The sequence below is a fragment of the Barbus barbus genome, assembly GCF_936440315.1.
Source record: "Barbus barbus genome assembly, chromosome: 37".
Classification (NCBI taxonomy): domain Eukaryota; kingdom Metazoa; phylum Chordata; class Actinopteri; order Cypriniformes; family Cyprinidae; genus Barbus; species Barbus barbus.
This window is the reverse complement of record NC_136715.1, coordinates 27,994,089-28,020,657: the sequence shown is the minus strand read 5'-3', so window position 1 is coordinate 28,020,657 and position 26,569 is coordinate 27,994,089. Positions and strand designations below refer to the sequence as shown.

Below are 26,569 nucleotides of genomic sequence, written 5' to 3'. Positions count from 1 at the left end.
CAAGGCAAGCAGATGGCCATGAACACAATATGCAAACTTTCACTTGCCCTCCCATACAGCAAAACACTTAATGTGGCATAATGGACTAAATTTAATATAATAATAATAATAAGGGACTTCAAGGGCAAGGGTATTCTGTAGTCTTTGACTAAGATGATAAAGACAATTCATTAGCCTATAAGTCTTGTTGACAAGAGAGCACTTTAAAATATCCATCGATGTTCCAGTTAATAACAGAACATTTTTGAGTCACGCAACATGCACTTCTGTTAAATATTATAGACATGAATATGTTACAACAGTAGTATTTGACACATCCTTAATTATCACATTCTGTTTTAGTTTTTTTTCCTAATTTTAGCTCCTATGTCCTTTGTTCCCTTGTTTTCCATAGTTTCTCCTTGGTTGATTAATTATGTTCACCTTTTTGTTAGTTCCTCGTTTTCTGCTGTATTTATATGTCCTCAGTTTCCTTCGTTTGCTGTCCGGTTTTGTCTTTGTAAAATATGCAGAGATGTCGTGTTTGTTTTCTCCTGCTCCCGTGTTCTTGGATTACCTTCTCAGTTTAGTTTGTAAATAAAAATGTAAAAAAGGCAAAACGATCCTGACAGAGGCTTGAGGCGTGCGGATCCATCTGCAAGCTTTTATTAATAAACATGGTCAGAAACAGGCATGATTGAACACCAGCAAACAGATCAGGGCAAGTCAGCTTTATTTATATAGTGCTTTTAACAATACAGATTGTCAAAGCACTTAACAGTATCAGATTGGAGGATAGTTTCAGTAATGTATAATAATAAGATTAAACACTCAATTTTCAGTTAAAGGCATTTCATTATTGAGTTCAGAGATGTCATTGTCTAGATCAGTTTAATTAAAATAGCATCTGTGAAATCAAATTGACGATAATCACTAGAAATCAAGTGACACCATCTCTGTAAAGTGCTAGCACTAAGAGCGATAAACGCAGATAATACTCGGCCTTGAATGATTGTTTGAGACTGATTTTTATAGTGTGTGTAATTGGCTGCAGATCTAAACGTAATCAGTGAAATGAAGCATGGGAAATGTAGTCCGTGGTGACATGAGGAAGTCTGTGTAATGTAAGAGTCAATATCAGAAGGCGACCTCTGGTGGCAAGCAGTCGGAAGTCCATGGACAGGATTCGTGACACCTTGCCTGTCCAGCCTTAACATTAATATTCCAGCAGAAACACTGGAATTAATTATTTATTTTACAAGGACAGTTCCTCTGAGATGTAAAATCTCATATTCTTGGCCAAAATGGCAGCACAAATAATTTCACATAAAAAATGTAACAATTTAACAAAAACACAAAATATTACACATAAAACAAATAACACATCAATAAAAATCATATCTAATGCTCAAAGTTTCCTTCAGGTTTGACTGTAAAATTTTTTTAAATACGTTTAAAGACAGGAGGGTTTCCAACAGCTTGTTCCATAACCAGGGAGCATAAAAAACTAGGCAGCTGCACTAATCTCTGCATGTACACTGACATTAAAGATCCAAAATCCTGTTCCTGCAGAGCTCAGATCAAACACACCTGAAGCAGCTAATTAATTATGAAGTGCTTCTGATGATCTTAATGTGCTGCTACAGGTGTGTTTGTTCAGGGCTGAACTCTGCATGATGTTGGATCTCAAGGGTCAGCGTTGAGGACCCCTGGACTACACATATATAGGTCATTTGCCTAACAATTGCTTAGCAATTAACAACAGCACGCACTTTTACACCTGAAGCTGAATGCATGATGTGTGAAAACAAACATCATTCCGTTTACCATAATTAAGAAGAATGGAAGAAAATTAAATAAAAAAATGTAAGTACTTTTCAAGTTGAAACAAAAAGGAGCAAACAGTGCTGATGTAATCAGGTTAAAGTATAGGGGAGAGCGGGGTGATTTGAGCCTGCGGAGAATTTGAGTCACCCCTTGTTTCTAGACCACCTTAAACAAAATTGGTGATGTGACCACAAATAAATGAAGAGTTATCCATTTTACTCACCCTGTGATGGAGAGAGGCCCATGGGATGATTTATAACTACATTTATGTTCAAAACCTTTTTTTTTTTTTTTTTGCTGTTCAAAGTGATTGTCTGAACACTTACAAAGAAAAACAACAACAACAACGTGTTTGTGCTTTAGGAAGATATAATATGAGGCTCTAAACTGCTGGATGATACAAATTTGAAGTAGGAGTGGGGTACTTTGAGCCAAAAGTAAGGTGACCAGGGGTGTATTCCAGAAAGCAAGTTATGGGATGACAAGTTATGTTTTATAAATTATGAAACACTATGACAAGGTAATGTTTAATTTATTATATATATTTATTACATTTTATATTATCATCTCACGCATGGATCTGCATTTTCTATAATGTATTTCTACAATTAAATCACATATCTGATATGACTTAATATATAATTAGCATACAAAAATACAAAATACTGTGTGAGAAAATGTATTTAAATGCAAATACAGTGTTGTATTTTGAAAATACACAAAATACATTCGCTCTGACGTGTCAATAACTCCTGCCCACTATAAGCTCCACAGATATATTTGCATACCACGACAATAAATGATATAAAGTGCAATAAATTTACACTTTATATCATCACCAACATATTGTCATATTGCTATAGCAAGCAGTAATGCTTAAAGTTTAATGAACACACTTGACTAACTAGTTGATAAAACCAAAATCTGACCAAAAAAACTACTACTATAATTTTTATGCCCAAGTTTCTGAGTTGTGCAGGACATAAACTCTAAACATGGTGGAGGAGAAAACAGTTGCTGTTGGGACAGGTATGCTTTTTTCCCCACAAAAGCAAGATCACCTTGTTTTAATGTTAAAGTCATGCACATAGTAGTGCAATAACCATTTCAAGCATTTTGTATGATTTATACACAGCAAAACAGCATGTATTTAACTGAAAATCCAGAATCACCAACAAGCTAACTATAAAGATAGCACTGTGAGTGATGATATAGTTGTCAATGAATGGAATGCTACATTTTATTCAAAGTTAAATATCTTAAATATCTACAATTTTGGCTTCAATAAGATTTTCCCAGAAAACCTGGCATCCTCCACGGTTCCTATTCAGTCCAACAGCAAAGCACTTGAATGCGACATGTTTGTAACCAGGACTTCTGAAATTGGAAGTAGGAAATTTTGATAGCACACGTAGGCAGTATTATTCCTTGTTTCCTTACAGGAATCCAGAAAATTTCATTACCCAATTCTAGATGGCGTCATACAGCTGCAAATCAGCAGTCTAATAAAGAGGTCGATTTTGAAAATACAAAAATACTAAGTTTAAATATATTGTTACGATCTCTCTTCCAAATCGCAACAAAATAAGGGAGTCACCACACACCATAGCCAATTATTAAATATGTTTATTACTCCGTGTAAGACAGAACAACATAGAGTGCAAATATAAATGGTAATAAGTGTCAGCAGGTACGTGCCAATGTGTAGTATATAAAAGACAACAGTCCAACCATTCACAGACCACGGAAGCTCCGAAACAACAACCATCCCGAAGCAGATGGATCAAAAGGCGGCATTGATCTCCCGTATTCCTCACATCTCGTAAGCTCCTCGATAGCCTCTTGACGAGACCCAAAATACAGCGCAACCAAAAGCAGGTTCCAGCACCCGCACAAGCTCAGGCCTCTCCTTTTTTTTTCCCCGTCCATCTCTGTCCCAGTCTTTTATAGAGCGCCAGGATTACATTCAGGTGTGCAACCACTCCAATCAGCCAATCACCTGCGGTTACTCACTGGAACCGTCACACACCCCCCTTTAAATACAAAATACATTAGATTTTTTTCAAAGGTATTTAAATACAAAATAGTATTTTGTATTTCAAATATGTATTTTAAATACATGTATTTGAAATACTTCCCATCCCTGTAGGTGGCGATATGCACCAAGCATGTAAACGACCATTGAACAAAAGAAGAAGAAAAAGAAACAGTATGGCTTAGCGTCTGTCGCTCTGTTGAGAATGTCTTGAGTCTCAAGGTCTCTGCACACTGAGTCCAAAATTTTCGTCTGTCAAAAATAAATTGGATCAGGTTCGATTTTCTGCGTTTTCACATCCACAGCATGCAGTTTGATAGGAAAGGATGAGGAATACGAAAAAACGCACACAAAAATTTAGGACTCAGTGTGCAATGCCCTTCAACCAGGAACATACTCTGAGTTGAATGAACTTACTCTCGGACGCGTTTTTGGAACCACATACCTCGAGTAAACAAGGTTTGGGCTTAATCAACCCAAAGTTCAGGGTTTAGCTGAAGGTCAAGGCTTTCTGGAATACACCCCAGATGTGCCACTTCCCAGGAACACATTCTGCTCAGGATTTCTAAATTTCCTAAAATAACCAGGTGTTGGTGGTTTGCGCTGTGGTGATCGATCACTGTATGACATCAAAGTACCGCGAGAGATGGCTCCATGCTTTTGAATCGCTCTCGCGCAGCACAAAAAGCCAAATCCTGGGCAGAATGTGTCCCTGCACAAAGTGGCACGGCTGGTCACTTTAGCCAAAAGTCCTGAGGAAAGTTGAGCCATTATAATCAGGCTGCACATAAGTGGTACACAGGTGCACATGCGCAACCAAAATAAAAACTGCACTGTGTAAATGCGTTCAGAGCGCTCATTTGCCTACTGACATGGTTAACAGCTGTTAAAATTACCATTTTAGACCGACGAACTGTACTGTATAAGATTTCTAATCAAACTGAAGTATAAATCTAGGTTATCCGCTGCCGTTTTCAAAGCACAATACAAAACTGTGACATCCATCGCTAAACCCAGCAGTGCAATATACTTACATGCCAGCAACCCGCCAAAATAAAAGCCTGCTGATTTAAAGTTTGAAAATGATGAAAATTCATATTACATTAAAAAGGCAAATATTAGCCTTTTATGTTTAAGTTTACTATAAAATTTAACTTTTAACCCTTTTTATTTTAAAATAGTATTTTGTTTATTTTATTTTTTAAAAACTAACTAAAAGTGCAATAATATTATCCCTATTATTAATATGTATAGTTATATTAATGGGTCACACTACGTACAGTGTCTCCAGCTGCTCTTATAAGAACCAGGCTGAAAACCAGGCTATTTTATTGTAATTCTACATTATATTTCATTCATTTTAAAACATTTTTGATTTTGTTCTTTGTTTTGAACTTGATTTTGTTCTGAAAATTTTAAATAGTTTGCCTTGTTTATGAAAATTGGCCAATGTAGTTTTTGTGAAATTGTATTTCCCTGCAACATTTATTAGTGGAATGTTGAGTACTAATAGACCAATTTTTTTTCAATTTGAACTTGATTTTGTTCTGATTTTTTTAAGTGATCCAAACCTACATGTCCTTCTTAGTGTCGCGGGGAGCTGGATCCTAGCGTCTTGAGCCACAGGTGAGGGAACTCTGCATGGATGGGGAACACATAGATTTGAATTCATTTTTATTGAATTTCTCTTCCTTTGATATGGCCTGAGGTGAAAATGTTCAGCATAATCAGTGGCACAGTTTGACTCCATGTGGCTCAACTTACCCCTCACTGGGGTAAACTTTTTTCCTTTTGTATTTTATTTATTTATTTATTTATTTTTGAAAAGCCATTTTGAAAGCAGATTTAGACCTAAAGTGGTTATTCTCTGGAACTTCAGTACATATTTAAGTCAGACCCATCACTCTCTCCTGGTTGGGTTTAAACTTTAAAGTAGTCATTTAGCCCTGAATGGTACATGTCCAAACAGGATAAACACCAAATACCGACCGTCCCTAACTCTCCCGCGATACTGTCAGCTGAGAGAGCTGTATATCTGAACAGATCTGCAGAAGGTGTTGGTCATCGATCAGTGGCAGGTGAGGCTCAGAGTCCGTGATGACGTCACGACGGTGATCGGTGAGCTCGCGGAATGCGGAAGCGGGAGTCAGTGCCTCGCAGCTTTCCCGGGAAGAAGGTATGTGTCTAAACCGGATCATTAGTCGCGTTATTTGCAAATACTAAATACACTGACTATCTTTACCGCAAAACCTAAAAGCAGGATCTATCACATGACTTTATTTGTTGTTGCATTGTAATGGTTCGCTATTTAATATCATTGACTTTTAACAGCTTTTATGTGAACGGAATGTGTATTTTGGGCTTATTGATAATCACATGTTCCCGTTAGTTTTTCAGATCCGAGTCAGAGCAGCAGAACAGCTTTAGTTCAGTTCAGAGAGAGAGAGAGAGCGAGAACGAGAGAGAGAGAGAGAGAGAGAGAGAGAAAGACACAGAGAGAGAGAGAGAGAGAAAGACAGAGAGAGAGAGAGAGAGAGAGAGAAAGACAGAGACAGAGACGGGGAGAGAGAGCGAGAGAGAGAGACAGACAGAGACACAGAGAGAGAGAGAGAGAGAGAGAGAGAGAGAGAGAGAAAGACAGAGACGGGGAGAGAGAGAGAGACAGACAGGGAGAGAGAGAGCTGGTGTTTGTCCAGGGCGTTCCCAGTCCCCGGATGTGGATTACATGGACTGCGCAGTTTCAGAAAACACCACAAATAATTGTGTTTTACGCGTATTTAATGACTAGAAATGTAGTTGAATTGAAAAATCATTGTTACCTAGAATTTAATTTTTTTGCTTATTATTATTATTATTATTATTATTATTATTATTGTTGTTTCTCATTTGGTGAAGTGAGATGAGCAGGATTCCTCCTATCACAATTCACCTGTAAAATAAGGTGATCCTGGAGAGCAAATAAAATGGATACCCAACAGCAAATCTGGAAACACAGGGCTGTACATCAGAAAGGGCAGTGCTTATTAAAGTAAGCGTGTTGATTGGACAGATACTGTGACACCAAAGAAGCTTGGACAACATTTGTAACATTGGGAAATATTTTTATTCAGCACATTGATTAAAATAAAAAAGTTGATTAATTTGACATTGGCTTTTTTTCCTCACCTTTGTAAGCGTTAGCAGTAAAATCCTATATCATTTGACCTTTACATCTAATCACCTTTCACATGCTGTTTTATAACGTACTCTTGACTCTCAGCTCCAGTCCAGAAAACAGAGCTGTAAACCGTAGTTGTAGTAAATATCTGTCCAGCAACACAGAACCGGTTTAGTGTTTGTTCACTTTACATCAGTGAATAACGTCTGTCTGTTTATTTGTTGCAGGTCATTCAGAAGAGACAAACATGTGGCCAAATCAAGGTGATTTTTGCTTTCATTCATCATTTCTCAACCTATCAGTGTCTATGCTGTGCCTCAATCAGGGGTGTTTCGGCTCAAGAGTGCACTTCAAGGGTGCTTCTCAATATCCCTCCTCACTCCTCCGTCCTCCATTCTATGACCTCCGGGTCAGCCGATTGAACTCAGCCTTCTTGTAGGACATCTCAATTCTCTGATTGCACCGCGAGGATCGAGGAGTGAGGAGGCTTCCCAAGCAGCTATGAGCGAGGACACACAGATGTATGGAAGACTTTTTCATTGAAAAACCTGATGCACGTCTCCTCCCCCTTCACATCTGTCACAATAATTTACATTTATATTTTACCTTTGCGGTTTAAATAAACCATATATAGTCATGGCCAAAAAATATTGGCACCCTTTATAATCTAATTTAATCTGCATTGTTAATCCTTTTGATCTTTTATTTAAAAAATCATAAAAACTTAACCTAAGAATTTAAAATGGGGGGAAATATCATTATGAAATCAATGTTTTTCTCAAATACACATTGGACACATGAATCTGAGTCCTAAAGCACAGCCGGTTGATATTAAACGCATTAGTGGTGTAGTACTTTGAACATTTCAGATTTAAAGAAACAGCTCAGCCAAAAACTGAAAATGTCATTCACTCATCCAAATGCTGTTCTAGCCTGGTGTGACTACAGTATTTTCTTTCTTCAGTGAAACACTAAATTGTAAGTTGAAGGGCAGTTTTGCTATGAAAGTGGATGGAGATGTCATACAGTACAGTCTACGGTCACAATGCTTTTTGCAGTTTAGCACTGAAAATCAGTGATTCTCCTACTGTAGATGTAGACTGTTTTTCTGTGTGTTAATGTATTGTGATTTTCTCCTCTCAGGACCTCCAGCCGCTGGACCGCCCAACCCTGCCTTTCCTGCTCCTCCAAACCCAGCCTATCCAGCCATGCCCATCCCATCCTACCAGCCCGGACCCAACCCCATCTATCCACCCATGAACCAGCCCATGACCATCCCGTACCAGCAGCCGTTCCCTCCGGTGGGGCCCGGGCCGCACGCACCCTTCCCCGGGGCCGGACATCCCTGCCCCGTCCCTCAGTACGGCGGTCACCCCGCAGGAACACATGCACCTGGGCACAAGAAACACAAGAAGATGAAGAAGATGAAGAAAGGCCATAAAGCTCACAAGGAGCCCAAACATCACGGCAAGGTGAGAGACTGAGAGTGCTGCGAGGATGAGCTGATTCAGGGAGACGTGACCGTTAGGAATACAGTGAAGCATAAACCAAAACCATTGATCAGAAAACTGAAATAAAATAAAAACATCAAAAGAAATTAACAACAGTTATTGAAAAACTAACTGAAATAAAATAATTAATAACAGACCGCATGAACGCTGCAAATCGAAAATTGAGGCTCAGCCATTATTATTGAATTTCATTAGTCCCAGTTATAATTTATGCTCGTTTGTTCACGGGAAAGTGAGCAGGACACGACAGTTATCAAGATTATGGTTTAATAAGATAAAAGACACCAAATTAAAACTCTCAACACACATTTATCATTCAGTCTAATAATTTAAAAATGATCATGTGGATTTATATTTATGGCATATATTTGTATACTTTTACCATCTAATCAATGTCAGCATGCTTTAACTTTGTGTCACTTGATGTTTGAGTCACTAAGGTTAAATTAAATCTTTCTTTGGCCTGCGCTTTGGAGGTGATCTGTTAAATCTGCTAAACTTTAATTACTAAAACTAAAACTTAAACTAAACTACATAAAAAACTAAATAGAAATGTTACAAAATAAAAACTAAACTAAAATTAAGAAAATTATTAATAAAAAAACAAATACAAATGAAACTAAATTGTATTGCAAATTTGAAAACGATATTAAAATAAAGCAAATTTAAAAATGTGTGTGTGACAAAGATGCACCACATCCTGGAACTTCAGTACATATTTAAGTCAGACCCATTACTGTCATGTGTTCACTTTAAACACACGGTAAATTTAAACCTGGCTCAGTATACACCGCTCTCTCATGTGTGTGACTGTGTGTGTGTGTGTGTGAGAGAGTGTGTGTGAGTGTGTGTGTGTGAGAGAGTGTGAGTGAGTGTGTGTGTGTGAGAGAGTGTGTGTGAGTGTGTGTGTGTGAGAGAGTGTGAGTGAGTGTGTGTGTGTGTGAGAGAGTGTGAGTGAGTGTGTGTGTGCGCGTGTGAGTGTGTGTGTGTGTGTGAGAGAGTGTGAGTGAGTGTGTGTGTGTGTGTGTGCGCGTGTGAGTGTGTGTGTGTGTGTGAGAGAGTGTGAGTGAGTGTGTGTGTGCGCGTGTGAGTGTGTGTGTGTGTGTGTGTGTGTGTGTGTGTGAGAGAGTGTGAGTGAGTGTGTGTGTGCGCGTGTGAGAGAGTGTGAGTGAGTGAGTGAGTGTGTGTGTGTGTGTGTGTGTGTGTGTGCGCGCGTGTGAGTGTGTGTGTGAGTGAGTGTGTGTGTGCGCGCGCGCGCGCGCGCATGAATGAATGAATGATGCATTTATATAGCTCTTTATTGTGTATTGCTGTACACCCAAAGCGCTTTACAATCATGTGGGGGGTCTCTCCTCAACCACCACCAGTGTGCAGCATCCACTTGGATGATGCGACGGCAGCCACACTACAACAGCGCCAATGCGTGCGTGAGAGAGTGTGAGTGAGTGAGTGAGTGAGCGAGAGAGAGTGCGAGTGAGTGAGTGAGTGAGCGAGAGAGAGTGCGAGTGTGTGTGTGAGTGAGTGAGAGTGCGAGTGAGCGAGAGAGAGTGCGAGTGAGAGTGCGAGTGAGTGAGTGAGTGAGCGAGAGAGAGTGCAAGCGAGCGAGAGAGAGTGCGAGTGAGTGAGTGAGTGTGTGAGCGAGAGAGAGTGCGAGTGAGTGAGTGAGTGAGTGAGCGAGAGAGAGTGCGAGAGAGAGTGCGAGTGAGTGAGTGAGTGTGTGAGCGAGAGAGAGTGCGAGTGAGTGAGTGAGTGTGTGAGCGAGAGAGAGTGCGAGTGAGTGAGTGAGTGTGTGAGCGAGAGAGAGTGCGAGTGAGTGAGCGAGAGAGAGTGCGAGTGAGCGAGAGAGAGTGCGAGTGAGTGAGTGAGTGTGTGAGCGAGAGAGAGTGCGAGTGAGTGAGTGAGTGAGAGAGAGTGCGAGTGAGTGAGTGAGAGAGTGCGAGTGAGTGAGTGTGTGAGCGAGAGAGAGTGCGAGTGAGTGAGCGAGAGAGAGTGCGAGTGAGTGAGTGAGTGAGCGAGAGAGAGTGCGAGTGAGTGAGTGTGTGAGCGAGAGAGAGTGCGAGTGAGTGAGTGAGTGAGCGAGAGAGAGTGCGAGTGAGTGAGTGAGTGTGTGAGGGAGAGAGAGTGCGAGTGAGTGAGTGTGTGAGCGAGAGAGAGTGCGAGTGAGTGAGTGAGTGAGCGAGAGAGAGTGCGAGAGAGAGTGCGAGTGAGTGAGTGAGTGTGTGAGCGAGAGAGAGTGCGAGTGAGTGAGTGAGTGAGTGAGTGTGTGAGCGAGAGAGAGTGCGAGTGAGTGAGTGAGTGAGTGAGCGAGAGAGTGCGAGTGAGTGAGTGTGTGAGCGAGAGAGAGTGCGAGTGAGTGAGCGAGAGAGAGTGCGAGTGAGTGAGTGAGCGAGAGAGAGTGCGAGTGAGTGAGTGAGTGAGTGAGTGAGCGAGAGAGAGTGCGAGTGAGTGAGTGAGTGTGTGAGCGAGAGAGAGTGCGAGTGAGTGAGTGAGCGAGAGAGAGTGCGAGTGAGTGAGTGAGTGTGTGAGAGAGAGTGCGAGTGAGTGAGTGAGTGAGCGAGAGAGTGCGAGTGAGTGAGTGAGTGTGTGAGCGAGAGAGAGTGCGAGTGAGTGAGCGAGAGAGAGTGCGAGTGAGCGAGAGAGAGTGCGAGTGAGTGAGTGTGTGAGCGAGAGAGAGTGCGAGTGAGTGAGCGAGAGAGAGTGCGAGTGAGTGAGTGAGTGAGCGAGAGAGAGTGCGAGTGAGTGAGTGAGTGAGTGAGCGAGAGAGTGCGAGTGAGTGAGTGTGTGAGCGAGAGAGAGTGCGAGTGAGTGAGCGAGAGAGAGTGCGAGTGAGTGAGTGAGTGAGCGAGAGAGAGTGCGAGTGAGTGAGTGAGTGAGTGAGCGAGAGAGAGTGCGAGTGAGTGAGTGAGTGTGTGAGCGAGAGAGAGTGCGAGTGAGTGAGTGAGTGAGTGAGCGAGAGAGAGTGCGAGTGAGTGAGTGAGTGAGCGAGAGAGAGTGCGAGTGAGTGAGTGAGTGTGTGAGCGAGAGAGAGTGCGAGTGAGTGAGCGAGAGAGTGCGAGTGAGCGAGAGAGAGTGCGAGTGAGTGAGTGAGTGTGTGAGCGAGAGAGAGTGCGAGTGAGTGAGTGAGTGAGTGAGTGAGAGAGAGTGCGAGTGAGTGAGTGTGTGAGCGAGAGAGAGTGCGAGTGAGTGAGCGAGAGAGAGTGCGAGTGAGTGAGTGAGTGAGCGAGAGAGAGTGCGAGTGAGTGAGTGTGTGAGCGAGAGAGAGTGCGAGTGAGTGAGTGAGTGAGCGAGAGAGAGTGCGAGTGAGTGAGTGAGTGTGTGAGGGAGAGAGAGTGCGAGTGAGTGTGTGAGCGAGAGAGAGTGCGAGTGAGTGAGTGAGTGAGCGAGAGAGAGTGCGAGAGAGAGTGCGAGTGAGTGAGTGTGTGAGCGAGAGAGAGTGCGAGTGAGTGAGTGAGTGAGTGTGTGAGCGAGAGAGAGTGCGAGTGAGTGAGTGAGTGAGTGAGCGAGAGAGTGCGAGTGAGTGAGTGTGTGAGCGAGAGAGAGTGCGAGTGAGTGAGCGAGAGAGAGTGCGAGTGAGTGAGTGAGTGAGCGAGAGAGAGTGCGAGTGAGTGAGTGAGTGAGTGAGCGAGAGAGAGTGCGAGTGAGTGAGTGAGTGTGTGAGCGAGAGAGAGTGCGAGTGAGTGAGTGAGTGTGTGAGCGAGAGAGTGTGCGAGAGAGAGTGCGAGTGAGTGAGTGAGTGAGTGAGTGAGTGAGTGTGTGAGCGAGAGAGAGAGAGAGAGTGCGAGTGAGTGAGTGAGAGAGTGCGAGTGAGTGAGTGTGTGAGCGAGAGAGAGTGCGAGTGAGTGAGCGAGAGAGAGTGCGAGTGAGTGAGTGAGTGAGTGAGCGAGAGAGAGTGCGAGTGAGTGAGTGAGTGTGTGAGCGAGAGAGAGTGCGAGTGAGTGAGTGAGCGAGAGAGAGTGCGAGTGAGTGAGTGAGCGAGAGAGAGTGCGAGTGAGTGAGTGAGCGAGAGAGAGTGCGAGTGAGTGAGTGAGCGAGAGAGAGTGCGAGTGAGTGAGTGAGCGAGAGAGAGTGCGAGTGAGAGAGTGCGAGTGAGTGAGTGAGTGAGTGAGTGAGCGAGAGTGCGAGTGAGTGAGTGAGTGAGAGAGAGTGCGAGTGAGTGAGTGAGCGAGAGAGAGTGCGAGTGTGTGTGGTTGCAGTGATGTTGTAATGCTAATGCTGTTTGGTGTTGTTTTGCAGCATTCGTCCAGCAGCAGCAGCAGCAGCAGCGATTCTGACTGAAGAGCAGCTCTGAACATGCACTGATGCACCTGATCTCCTCTGTCAGGGTCTGATCTCACAAGCGACAGGGCTAATAAAGCCCAGCAGCAATAACATGGATAATCAAAAGCAGTAATGTATAGCAATTAAGTATATTTATGCGTTTCTGCGAGTCTGAATGATTTTCTTAATTGCATTTACAAGGAAAAAAGTATATAAATAATCAGCTTTCCTTGTGAAGAAATCATCAGTCTTTTGATGATTAAATTATAACTTTTGCTGAGCTTGACTCAGTTGTGAACAACATACTGAAATCACTCAAATATCAGACATTTGCCTTGATTTGAGAAATGGACAACTGTAATTAAACAAGCTGGCTTCCTTTATGCGTTAAAGTTACTAAAGTCCAAGATAGCACACGTACATCTGCAAGACATCTGGAAAACATCTGTGTTGATTTAGAAAAATGTCAATTAAAAATGGCGATTAATAAAGAACAGGCAATTTTTCAATAAATAAAACTTTAAGAGAAACATCTACCGGTTTTATTTATTATTGTGTGCTAAATGAATGTTTTAATAATGATGCAATCACTTTGTCAATAGATCTTGAGATTTGCACAGCTCAGCCTGATTTACATTAAAACACCTCCTCAATGCCCCACTGAAACACTGTTTACCATTGCTTAGGCACTATTTTACACACAAGACACACACACACACACACACACAAGCAGCAGAACATCTCAGATCTTTTGCCAAACAATACTTTGTTCAAAACTATACAATAGTTTAACAATTCATACACAAATTCATACAGTCAGATTCTGTTTGAAGCGCTGTGATCAATCTGAAACACCTGTAACATTTCTATTTTTGAGTTTTTTTTTTTTTTTTTTATATTGTTGAAGTACATGAATATATTGACTAAACACAACACATGAGACAAGTACTGCACATTCATGAAGATATTTATTTCTCACCGCATCGTTAAATCCTTCAGTACATCATTGCAATCAGAACATATTCCAAATACAATATAGCACATCAAATTTTGTGGAGATGGGTAAAAACACAATGATCTCTGCGTATAGCTGGATATGGCCACATCATCCGTGTCACAGGCAGAGGATGTGCTCTGGAATACTGGGTTCGGACACCTGGTCTGTCCAGTACTGAGTGTCTAAACACAGGAGTCTGGGTCGGTGTTGTAAGGAGCTATTTTGGCACGAGGACCCCATACTGTGTGATTGCAGCATATATTGTGATGTTACCACCATATTGACCCGGGACGTTCAAAATAGCTCTGTGGCCAAAGATGTGTCTCCTTATTCCTCTTACAGCAACACTGCTTTTCATTTCTGTTGAAGACGAATTCACCTGTTGTCTTTTTATAGTGCTAACTCTTGATTGTTGAGTTTACAGTCAAGCAGCTAAGTGTCTGCACACCTGACGGCTGTGTTTGATCAGTCGCTTCATATGTGTTGTATTTTGGAAAGCAGTGCCTTAAAATGGCAAAGAAGTGTCATCATGTTAGATTTCTGTGTGTAATGTAGTGTGTTTAGTGTCTTGCAAAACAATGTGTGTAGGCTTGTGTTTTGCAGAAAGTGTGAGGCTGAGAATGTGCAGATTTGGGCTGAGGTTTCGCTCTTTGAGTGTCAGGTTTCACTAACTGTGTGTTATTTTTAATCTCAGTGTGTAAACAATCATGAATGTAATGTCCAGGTGAGATCGCTTTACACTCCTGACCGACAGGTGGCGCTAACGCTGCTTCTCCAGCCGCTGAACACACTACAGGAAGAAGAAGAACAAGAAGAGGTTGATGCACGCGGTGCTCCGGTCGGTCAGTCACGTGTTTGTGAATAACGCTCTTCTGAGGAAGATGAAGATGAAGATCGGGACTCATAACGGCACTTTTCACTGCGATGAAGTTCTGGCGTGTTTCCTCCTGCGACAGCTGCCGGAATACAAGGTGCTCTCCATCACTTCTGCTCATGATCTTACAGCTTCAGTTAACGCTTGAGAGGAGAGAGAGGACTCTAGCATGAAACAGTCTCGTCTTCACATGTCCTCAGTGTCTGCTGCTGAACTGTGTCCTGCTGTGGATTGTGTAGCGTGCTGCGGGAGCTGTGATAGATGAGCGTATAGGTGATGATCTGAGAGGTTATTGTGTAGCGTGCTGCGGGAGCTGTGATAGATGAGCGTATAGGGGATGATCTGAGAGGTTATTGTGTAGCGTGCTGCAGGAGCTGTGATAGATGAGCGTATAGGTGATGATCTGAGAGGTTATTGTGTAGCGTGCTGCAGGAGCTGTGATAGATGAGCGTATAGGTGATGATCTGAGAGGTTATTGTGTAGCGTGCTGCAGGAGCTGTGATAGATGAGTGTATAGGTGATGATCTGAGAGGTTATTGTGTAGCGTGCTGCGGGAGCTGTGGTAGATGAGCGTATAGGTGACGATCTGAGAGGTTATTGTGTAGCGTGCTGCAGGAGCTGTGATAGATGAGCGTATAGGTGATGATCTGAGAGGTTATTGTGTAGCGTGCTGCGGGAGCTGTGATAGATGAGCGTATAGGTGATGATCTGAGAGGTTATTGTGTAGCGTGCTGCAGGAGCTGTGATAGATGAGCGTATAGGTGATGATCTGAGAGGTTATTGTGTAGCGTGCTGCGGGAGCTGTGATAGATGAGCGTATAGGTGATGATCTGAGAGGTTATTGTGTAGCGTGCTGCGGGAGCTGTGGTAGATGAGCGTATAGGTGACGATCTGAGAGGTTATTGTGTAGCGTGCTGCAGGAGCTGTGATAGATGAGCGTATAGGTGATGATCTGAGAGGTTATTGTGTAGCGTGCTGCAGGAGCTGTGATGAGCGTATAGGGGATGATCTGAGAGGTTATTGTGTAGCGTGCTGCAGGAGCTGTGGCAGATGAGCGTGTAGGTGATGATCTGAGAGGTTATTGTGTAGCGTGCTGCAGGAGCTGTGATAGATGAGCGTATAGGTGATGATCTGAGAGGTTATTGTGTAGCGTGCTGCAGGAGCTGTGATAGATGAGCGTATAGGTGATGATCTGAGAGGTTATTGTGTAGCGTGCTGCGGGAGCTGTGGTAGATGAGCGTATAGGTGATGATCTGAGAGGTTATTGTGTAGCGTGCTGCGGGAGCTGTGGTAGATGAGCGTATAGGTGATGATCTGAGAGGTTATTGTGTAGCGTGCTGCAGGAGCTGTGATGAGCGTATAGGGGATGATCTGAGAGGTTATTGTGTAGCGTGCTGCAGGAGCTGTGATGAGCGTATAGGGGATGATCTGAGAGGTTATTGTGTAGCGTGCTGCGGGAGCTGTGATAGATGAGCGTATAGGTGATGATCTGAGAGGTTATTGTGTAGCGTGCTGCAGGAGCTGTGATAGATGAGCGTATAGGTGATGATCTGAGAGGTTATTGTGTAGCGTGCTGCAGGAGCTGTGGCAGATGAGCGTATAGGTGATGATCTGAGAGGTTATTGTGTAGCGTGCTGCAGGAGCTGTGGTAGATGAGCGTATAGGTGATGATCTGAGAGGTTATTGTGTAGCGTGCTGCAGGAGCTGTGATAGATGAGCGTATAGGTGATGATCTGAGAGGTTATTGTGTAGCGTGCTGCAGGAGCTGTGATGAGCGTATAGGGGATGATCTGAGAGGTTATTGTGTAGCGTGCTGCAGGAGCTGTGGCAGATGAGCGTGTAGGTGATGATCTGAGAGGTTATTGTGTAGCGTGCTGCAGGAGCTGTGATAGATGAGCGTATAGGTGATGATCTGAGAGGTTATTGTGTAGCGTGCTGCAGGAGCTGTGATAGATGAGCGTATAGGTGATGATCTGAGAGGTTATTGTGTAGCGTGCTGCAGGAGCTGTGATGAGCGTATAGGGGATGATCTGAGAGGTTATTGTGTAGCGTGCTGCAGGAGCTGTGGCAGATGAGCGTGTAGGTGATGATCTGAGAGGTTATTGTGTAGCGTGCTGCAGGAGCTGTGATAGATGAGCGTATAGGTGATGATCTGAGAGGTTATTGTGTAGCGTGCTGCAGGAGCTGTGATAGATGAGCGTATAGGTGATGATCTGAGAGGTTATTGTGTAGCGTGCTGCAGGAGCTGTGATAGATGAGCGTATAGGTGATGATCTGAGAGGTTATTGTGTAGCGTGCTGCGGGAGCTGTGGTAGATGAGCGTATAGGTGATGATCTGAGAGGTTATTGTGTAGCGTGCTGCGGGAGCTGTGGTAGATGAGCGTATAGGTGATGATCTGAGAGGTTATTGTGTAGCGTGCTGCAGGAGCTGTGATGAGCGTATAGGGGATGATCTGAGAGGTTATTGTGTAGCGTGCTGCAGGAGCTGTGATGAGCGTATAGGGGATGATCTGAGAGGTTATTGTGTAGCGTGCTGCGGGAGCTGTGATAGATGAGCGTATAGGTGATGATCTGAGAGGTTATTGTGTAGCGTGCTGCAGGAGCTGTGATAGATGAGCGTATAGGTGATGATCTGAGAGGTTATTGTGTAGCGTGCTGCAGGAGCTGTGGCAGATGAGCGTATAGGTGATGATCTGAGAGGTTATTGTGTAGCGTGCTGCAGGAGCTGTGATAGATGAGCGTATAGGTGATGATCTGAGAGGTTATTGTGTAGCGTGCTGCAGGAGCTGTGATGAGCGTATAGGGGATGATCTGAGAGGTTATTGTGTAGCGTGCTGCAGGAGCTGTGATGAGCGTATAGGTGATGATCTGAGAGGTTATTGTGTAGCGTGCTGCAGGAGCTGTGGTAGATGAGCGTATAGGTGATGATCTGAGAGGTTATTGTGTAGCGTGCTGCAGGAGCTGTGATAGATGAGCGTATAGGTGATGATCTGAGAGGTTATTGTGTAGCGTGCTGCAGGAGCTGTGATGAGCGTATAGGGGATGATCTGAGAGGTTATTGTGTAGCGTGCTGCAGGAGCTGTGGCAGATGAGCGTGTAGGTGATGATCTGAGAGGTTATTGTGTAGCGTGCTGCAGGAGCTGTGATAGATGAGCGTATAGGTGATGATCTGAGAGGTTATTGTGTAGCGTGCTGCAGGAGCTGTGGCAGATGAGCGTGTAGGTGATGATCTGAGAGGTTATTGTGTAGCGTGCTGCAGGAGCTGTGGTAGATGAGCGTATAGGTGATGATCTGAGAGGTTATTGTGTAGCGTGCTGCAGGAGCTGTGATAGATGAGCGTATAGGTGACGATCTGAGAGGTTATTGTGTAGCGTGCTGCAGGAGCTGTGATAGATGAGCGTATAGGTGATGATCTGTGGTCTTCTTCAGGACGCAGAGATCCTCCGCAGCAGAGACACGTCGCTCCTGAAGCAGTGTGATGTTGTGCTGGATGTCGGAGGAGAATATGATCCCAGTCAGCAGCGCTATGACCATCATCAGAGGTACACCTTCATCATCCTCATCATCATCTTGCACTAGAACTGTACAGATCCGCACTAAACCAGACTAATTAGAGAAGATGTGAATCCATAAATGAGTGGGGAATAATTGGCATTTGCCCATTTTTATATGAAATGTGCCTCTCTATGCTATTTGATAGTGATAAGAGATAATACTGAGAATCTAACTGTAAATATAAATGGATCAGTAGACTCCTTCCTGAACTGATATGTAGTTGGAAGCATGCCAGGTTGTGGTTTTGTACTTTGCAATGAGCATTTTGAGATCAGGATCTCTCATTATTTACAGCTGAATCATTTATCTTTACACATCTGTGCACTGAAAGCACTGCTGAATCCCTCATCCGTCGGTTCATGAGGGTTATTGAAGATCTGCTGATTCCACCGGGTAGCTTCAGGTTTGGTCACCAGCTTCCCAGCGTTTTCCTTCAGCACACAACACTCTGGATTATGGCACTGGCTTCCTTTAAACCGTAAACAATCAGCGACTGACAGTGAACTTGTTGAAACCATCAAACATTAAAAGGAAATTTAAAAACATGAAAGTATTAATAAATCACCATCAGCTGACCATGAATAACACCACATACACAGATGAGTCTTTCAGCAGCAATATTACAGATGTGTTAAATATTACTGTAATACAGTCAGGTCCATAAATATTGGGACATCGATACAATTCTAACATTTTTGGCTCTATACACCACCACAATGGATTTCAAATGAAACGAACAAGATGTGCTTTAACTGCAGACTGTCAGCTTTAATTTGAGAGTATTTACATCCAAATCAGGTGAATGGTGAAGGAATTACAACAGTTTGCATATGTGCCTCCCTCTTGTTAAGGGACCAAAAGTAATGGGACAATTGGCTTCTCAGCTGTTCCATGGCCAGGTGTGTGTTATTCCCTCATTATCCCAATTACAATGAGCAGATAAAAGGTCCAGAGTTCATTTCAAGTGTGCTATTTGCATTTGGAATCTGTTGCTGTCAACTGTCAAGATGAGATCCAAAGAGCTGTCACTATCAGTGAAGCAAGCCATCATTAGGCTGAAAAAACAAAACAAACCCATCAGAGAGATAGCAAAAACATTAGGCGTGGCCAAAACAACTGTTTGGAACATTCTTAAAAAGAAGGAACGCACCGGTGAGCTCAGCAACACCAAAAGACCCGGAAGACCACGGAAAACAACTGTGGTGGATGACCGAAGAATTCTTTCCCTGGTGAAGAAAACACCCTTCACAACAGTTGGCCAGATCAAGAGCACTCTCCAGGAGGTAGGTGTATGTGTGTCAAAGTCAACAATCAAGAGAAGACTTCACCAGAGTGAATACAGAGGGTTCACCACAAGATGTAAACCATTGGTGAGCCTCAAAAACAGGAAGGCCAGATTAGAGTTTGCCAAACGACATCTAAAAAAGCCTTCACAGTTCTGGAACAACATCCTATGGACAGATGAGACCAAGATCAACTTGTACCAGAGTGATGGGAAGAGAAGAGTATGGAGAAGGAAAGGAACTGCTCATGATCCTAAGCATACCACCTCATCAGTGAAGCATGGTGGTGGTAGTGTCATGGCGTGGGCATGTATGGCTGCCAGTGGAACTGGTTCTCTTGTATTTATTGATGATGTGACTGCTGACAAAAGCAGCAGCATGAATTCTGAAGTGTTTCAGGTAATATTATCTGCTCATATTCAGCCAAATGCTTCAGAACTCACTAGACGGCGCTTCACAGTGCAGATGGACAATGACCCAAAGCATACTGCAAAAGCAACCAAAGAGTTTTTGAAGGGAAAGAAGTGGACTGTTATGCAATGGCCAAGTCAATCACCTGACCTGAATCCGATTGAGCATGCATTTCACTTGCTGAAGACAAAACTGAAGGGGAAATGCCCCAAGAACAAGCAGGAACTGAAGACGGTTGCAGTAGAGGCCTGGCAGAGCATCACCAGGGATGAAACCCAGCGTCTGGTGATGTCTATGCGTTCCAGACTTCAGGCTGTAAATGACTGCAAAGGATTTGCAACCAAGTATTAAAAAGTGAAAGTTTGATTTATGATTATTATTCTGTCCCATTACTTTTGGTCCCTTAACAAGTGGGAGGCACAAATGCAAACTGTTGTAATTCCTACACCGTTCACCTGATTTGGATGTAAATACCCTCAAATTAAAGCTGACAGTCTGCAGTTAAAGCACATCTTGTTTGTTTCATTTGAAATCCATTGTGGTGGTGTATAGAGCCAAAAATGTTAGAATTGTGTCGATGTCCCAATATTTATGGACCTGACTGTATATGTTAGTCAAATCAAAAATAAGAATATGCATGAATCAAGAATATTCTGGCAGCTGCAACACGGAGAGAGTGATTGATCGGTGCGTGTAGATCTGACTGTATGTGTGTTTCCACAGGTCTTTTGTGGAGAGTTTCCACAGCTTGTGTCCAGAGAAGCGCTGGGTGACCAAGCTGAGCTCGGCGGGGTTGATTTACCTTCACTTCGGCAGAAGAGTTCTCTCTCAGCTGACTCAGCTGAAGCAGGACGAGCCGCAGCTGGAGGTGCTGTATGACAAGGTCAGTTTGAGCTCAGGAGCCGCTTATCCACTGTGGGGTCAGTGCTTTGATCGGGCTGATAGCACCGAGCTCAGAATCACGCTGTGTTTCCACCGTCAGCCCTTCACATGCCTCTCTGAAACAACATCACACTGCCCCATCAGTTCACCAACAACGAGAAGTTATCAGACAACTAATCAGAAATAAATGACTGGAAATAATCACAAAACAAACATGATAAAAGCATCCGTTTGTTTGCATTTTTGTTGTTGTTTTCTTGAAGATTTAAATCCAAAAGCAACATGAAAACTCTGGACATTTTTCATACTTCTGTCATTGTCTACTGAAAACTGATAACTTTTCTGAACACACTTAACTTAAAAAACAAAAATAGGCAATCCTTAAAGGGGGTGTTTCCCCCGCTCTATCCAGTCTGTTTCTGTTCATTTGTCACAGTATACATCACACATAGAAAGAATGATAATTTCTATATTTTTTCCATCAAAAATATGATCTGAGTAGCAGAAGGAGCTCCCAAACTAAAACTATGATTATGATATACATACGCGGAGCGAAATATGAACATCAAACAGTCAAGAAATGAGATTTACTGTACTGACAGATAATGTTACTAAATAAATACACGGTTGCTATAGCCTAGAGGCTGTTTGTCTGATTTCTTACATTACCATGTTTACTATGGTAACATTAATGGCTAGCATGCGTAGTCTTTTGCATCGCTTATAAATATTTCTGCCCTGTATGGTGATCATAATCCACATCAGATCTCAATCAGAGGTTATTTGAAACACTCGCTGCTGTCTGAAAGTGAGTTTTGGGCTCAAATGTATTTTAAAAGTCTTTAATGCTGGTGATCTAGCTGCTTTATGAAATGATCTGCGGCGCTCCGCTTCTGTTCATAACCACTCCTCTAGCCTCAGCTGGCCCGCTTCTGACCCGACAGTGGAAACACGGCTAATGTTTCTCACAGTGTCTGACTGATCTCTGTTCAGATGTATGAGAACTTCGTGGAGGAGGTGGATGCGGTGGATAATGGGATCAGCCAGTGTGATGGAGCGGTGCGTTACTCCATCAGCACTACCCTCAGCGCTCGGGTCAGCTATCTCAACCCTCACTGGAACGGCACTGACCAGGACACCGAGGTGAACCTAGCGCTTCTAACACACGCTTCACTGACCTGACACCAGAATCACCAGCACACATACCTGCAGACTCCAGCAGCGGGGATCAGATACTGCTCTCTAAACTCTGCTGACCAGCCGTTTCTGTAAACAACAGTTTCTGATATTGTTAATAAAACTGCATGTTGTTTAGGGAGCAGTGTTGATTTGAAACATCACTGTATGGTACCGTCGACTTTACAGTTTACGTAATACACGTTTTGACAAACACATTTTATGAATATTTCAGCCTTTATGCCATTAAACACAAACAGCAGACGGTCTAACTGAAAATGCAGATTCAGTTCCTCTGGCCGCATTTGCGCTGCAGGTCTTGGTTCCCAACTCTGGGAACCAGATTACATTTTTTTTTAAAGATCTGTAATATCTGCATTTAGATTATACACTTGGCAAACAACCCTAAACACACTGACCCAGAAACAGGGTTGCCAGGTCTGAAATAAAACCAGTCCAATTGCTAATCTAAACTAGCCCAAACTAACCATCCCCTCCGTCAAAATCACAATCCAGGGGAGAGATGGCTTTAACAGTGTAGAAGTAGCCCAGTTCTGCAGGAAAACTCTGGACTTGGCAACACTGCTCTGAAAAACACCATCTGAGTCAACATCAGACGCCACCGTCAGTGACTGGACAAGTGTAGATGCATCTGGCTGCTGAAAGCACACATACATGTTACTCCTCCCATAATGTTAAAATAATAAACACGTGATGTTATAGCCAGATACGACCGCGCTAATACAACACGCATCTCTCTTCAGCAAGCAGACACAAACTGCTGCAAATGAGACTGAAAGTAAGCCGCAGACACTCAGCACACAATCCTCTTCATTAGAAATGGCGAGAGTAACTTATCTTTCCAGTGCTGATGCTGCGGTCTTTCATCTTGAAATCAGCTGATCATCATGCAGCGCTCATCTGTTGCTTTCACTGATGTGAACTCTGTTAATTTTGGATGTTGTGTGGGAGTTAAAGATGGGATTTATATCTGTTTTTGTAGAGACACATTTATGTGGCCAAGTGTAAATGGAAGCATTTTAACAAATCGGATATCTGATCAGAGAAAACGCATGAGGTGAGCAGGTGTAAACAGGTCTGAAACCCATCTGAGAATATCAGAATCCTTGTGCTGTTTTCCTGCTCACACATCCGTGGGTTATATGGGAAACAAAATCATACTCGAGTCACTTGAAGCATGTAATGTAAATGCTGCCTCGGTCAGATGAGATTTGCATTCAGTACACAACAACTGAATACATCACCACACTCTGTAGAATAGGAGTAGATGCTTAGCATGAAGTTCAGGTGAATATCATGTTTTAAAGAATATTGCTTGAATATTAAAACTTTTACGTCGCAGGAGGGCTTCCATAAAGCCCTGGCTCTTGTAGGAGCAGAATTCAAGGACCGCTTGGATTTCTATATGAAGGCCTGGCTCCCGGCGAGAGAGATCGTGCAGCAAGCTGTTCAGACCAGATATCAGGTGATTAATATCTTAATATCTCTTTAGAGCATGAGAGGGTTAAAACAACCCAATGTTGTGACCCAGCAGGTCTGAGACTGAAGAACTGAATCTACTCCACTTATATAATATGTTAAATCGGTGACCCAACAGACTCCAGCCGGTGTTCTTATAAAGAGTAACTGGTTGCTCTGCTGGTCGTGGTTGGTGCTGTAGAAGTGCTGTGGTTTGTGTAATGACTGTGCTGTGCAGGTGGATCCGAGCGGAGAGCTGCTGCTGCTGGCTCAGGGCGGCTGTCCCTGGAAAGAGCATCTGTTTGCGCTGGAGAAGGAGCTGAAGGTGGACGTGCCCATCAAGTTTGTGCTGTACTCGGATCAGAACGGACACTGGAGAGTCCAGTGTGTCCCGGCCGGACTCAACACCTTCCAGAACAGGTGCACCTTCTGTCATCCTGAAACACTTTCATACCCACACCACGGCTTTTGTTTTTCAAGAGTATATAAGATCTTCGAGTGTCACATATGACCCTGGAGCACAAAACCAGTCATAAGGGTCAATATTTTCTGAAATTGAGGTTTCTACATGATCTGAAAGTTGAATAAATAATCTTTCCATTGATGTATGGTTTGTTATGATAGGACAATATTAGTCTGAGATACAACTATTAGAAAATCTGGAATCTGAGGGAGCAAAAAAATCTAAATATTGAGAAAATCTCCTTTAAAGTTGTTCAAATGAAGTTCTTAGCAATGCATATTACTAATCAAAAATTAAGTTTTGATATATTTACGGTAGGAAATTTACAAAGTATCTTCATGGAACATGATCTTTACTTAATATCCTAATGATTTTTGTCATAAAAGAGAAATGTATAATTTTGATCCATACAATGTATTGTTGGCTATTACTACAGATATACCTGAGTTACTGATGACTGCTTTTGTGCTGCAGGGTCACGCGTTGTAGTAACTAATATTGTATTCACTGTTACTGGTTATAAACTTGTAGCATTGAGTTTCACTGCAGGTGATGCCCTGTTCATCATGGCTGAAGCGAGAGGAGGTTGATTTGTGCTGCTCATGTCTCCAGATTGAGTCTCCTGGAGGAATGGCGAGGCGTGCGGGACGAGACGCTGTCGGAGCTGAGCGGGATCCCCGGCTGCATCTTCGTTCACGCCAGCGGCTTCATCGGGGGTAACCGGACACAGGAGGGAGCGCTGGAGATGGCCAAGAGAACACTGCAGACCGCACCCAGACCTTTACCCAAATAAACCTCTCTTGCGTTTATTAATGCTTTTGTTTGTATTCACTTTGGAACATACAGAACTTTACAGTGATGTTGTGGATTATTTGCGAGGTTTATTCTTTCTGCCTCCTGTGGAAGGATTCAGTTTCACACGAGAAGAACTGGACTAGACATCTACAGTGATCTTTTTATACAGATAATGAAAATACTGAGCTTGTTCTTGGCCTAAAAATGAACAGTTTGGCCATATGTAAACCGTTAATATCAGACCTTAGTCAAGTTGAGCCATATTTAATTTTGGATGGGAATGAAAATGAGGCTGTGATAGAAATACAGTGCATTCAGTGGATTGTGTTGTTGCCTCAGCCTTATTTTCATATTTAATTGTCTTGAACCTGTTTAAGATCTACTGGTCATCTTCACTCCTTGATGCACTTATAGTTAAACATCAAAGAATTATTTATGTGTAACTAAACAGTAATTTTGATCTTGGAAAAGTGTGCTTTTTCTGGTTCTTCTGAGTGTCAGACACGTATATCATGGCAGTGACTCCTGGTGCGTCTGCCTGTACATTCATTTAGTGTTTGGATGGTAAGTTTTGCTTTTGCTCCTTTCCTTGAACACTTTGTAGCAAATTAGCTCACAAGGCAAACGTATATAAATAATAATTATAGTTATCAGTTGCCAGAACTCTAGCAGAATCAATATTTCAATCAATTAATCTGTTTGTCCAGCAAACATTCAGTGTCATTTCATTTCAACACTTAGAAATGTTTTTTTTTTGTGGCCACAGAGCATAACTGTCTTGCAGTATTAATGCATTAGAGCAGGGTTCCTCGAATCTTTCCTGGAGGGCCAATGCGCTGCAGAGTTGATCAGACTCACCTGCTCGTGGGTCTCTGATGCTCAGGTGTGTTTGATGAGGGTTAGAGCTGAACTCTCCAGGAACTTGGATCTCGTGGGCCAGCGGTGAGTGTCTCTGCATTACAGCATGTAGTTCGTTGAAGGGACTTCGTTTGCAAGTAGTGACCGCAGAAACCAAACGCATGTAATTGTGCACAAAGGTTTTATGAACCAAAGCACTTAACACCTAACTAGTCTAAACAAACATGCACTCATTCATGGGGAACAGGCCATTTTTATGAAAATGAACGTTGTGGATTTTAGCATGCACTCCTTAGATCAGATCTGACCTGAGTGGCTTTGAAATAGTTTTCTCTTTCTGCTTCCACTGATGTTTTTGAGGGCTGTAGAAAGAAATATCTTTTATTAATGGAGACAAAACATTGTGCCAAAAGAGGCCACTAAACGAGCAATGTTGTGTTGTGAAAAAACCTGAGACTTCAGTGGGAACTTCACCTAGGGCTTTCCTCTTCAGAAGATTGGCCACGAGATGTCACCGATTAGACCTAGAATTGGACCGGCTATTTAAAAGCAAAAACAGGACACAAAAAACAAAGCTGAAACAACTGATTTACTTTCATAAATTGGATAAGACAACCAAAGTCTAAGCTAAAATGGCCTGCAGACATGGGCTTTATTACTTTCAGCTAAAGCACAGGTTTGTTCTGTCTTACCTCTAGAACATGTGGTGAAATCTACATATATATATATTTCCAGAGTAATTTATTGGTACAAAAACTATGAATGTCCCAGAACAAATGTGCAAAGATCCCAAAACATACATTTTTAAATAATTAGTTAATTAGGACCTCAAAATTACAAGAAGTCATACTGCAACTTTCCACCACCATCGAGCTAATGAACCATCAAATGCATCCAGACGCTGGTTTAACAGCCAAGGCAATGCAGGCATCGTTTGTACCTTTGACTGAAGTGAGCAGAGATTGAGAATAAGCTGTGGATTCCTCGTTAGCAGGAGCTGATGAGAGCTGCTGGTTTGGATGGACCGCTG

At 42.9% G+C, this 26,569-nt stretch overlaps 2 protein-coding genes across 2 annotated transcripts; both read left to right on the top strand.

The window, feature by feature from the left end:
* The first annotated feature begins 5,846 nt into the window (after positions 1-5,846).
* Positions 5,847-13,300, top strand: prr13 (proline rich 13). The gene is made up of 4 exons (XM_079396913.1): positions 5,847-6,017; positions 7,226-7,261; positions 8,142-8,470; positions 12,743-13,300. The coding sequence occupies exons 2-4, from the start codon at positions 7,246-7,248 to the stop codon at positions 12,782-12,784; spliced, it is 387 nt and encodes a 128-aa protein (XP_079253039.1). The 5' UTR covers positions 5,847-6,017; positions 7,226-7,245; the 3' UTR covers positions 12,785-13,300.
* A 1,256-nt stretch (positions 13,301-14,556) lies between these two features.
* On the top strand, positions 14,557-25,337 carry LOC306857288 (MYG1 exonuclease-like). Its single transcript, XM_079397165.1, has 7 exons — positions 14,557-14,734; positions 18,067-18,179; positions 20,610-20,769; positions 21,762-21,911; positions 23,308-23,430; positions 23,662-23,843; positions 24,499-25,337. The coding sequence occupies exons 1-7, from the start codon at positions 14,585-14,587 to the stop codon at positions 24,677-24,679; spliced, it is 1,059 nt and encodes a 352-aa protein (XP_079253291.1). The 5' UTR covers positions 14,557-14,584; the 3' UTR covers positions 24,680-25,337.
* The last annotated feature ends 1,232 nt before the right edge of the window (positions 25,338-26,569 follow it).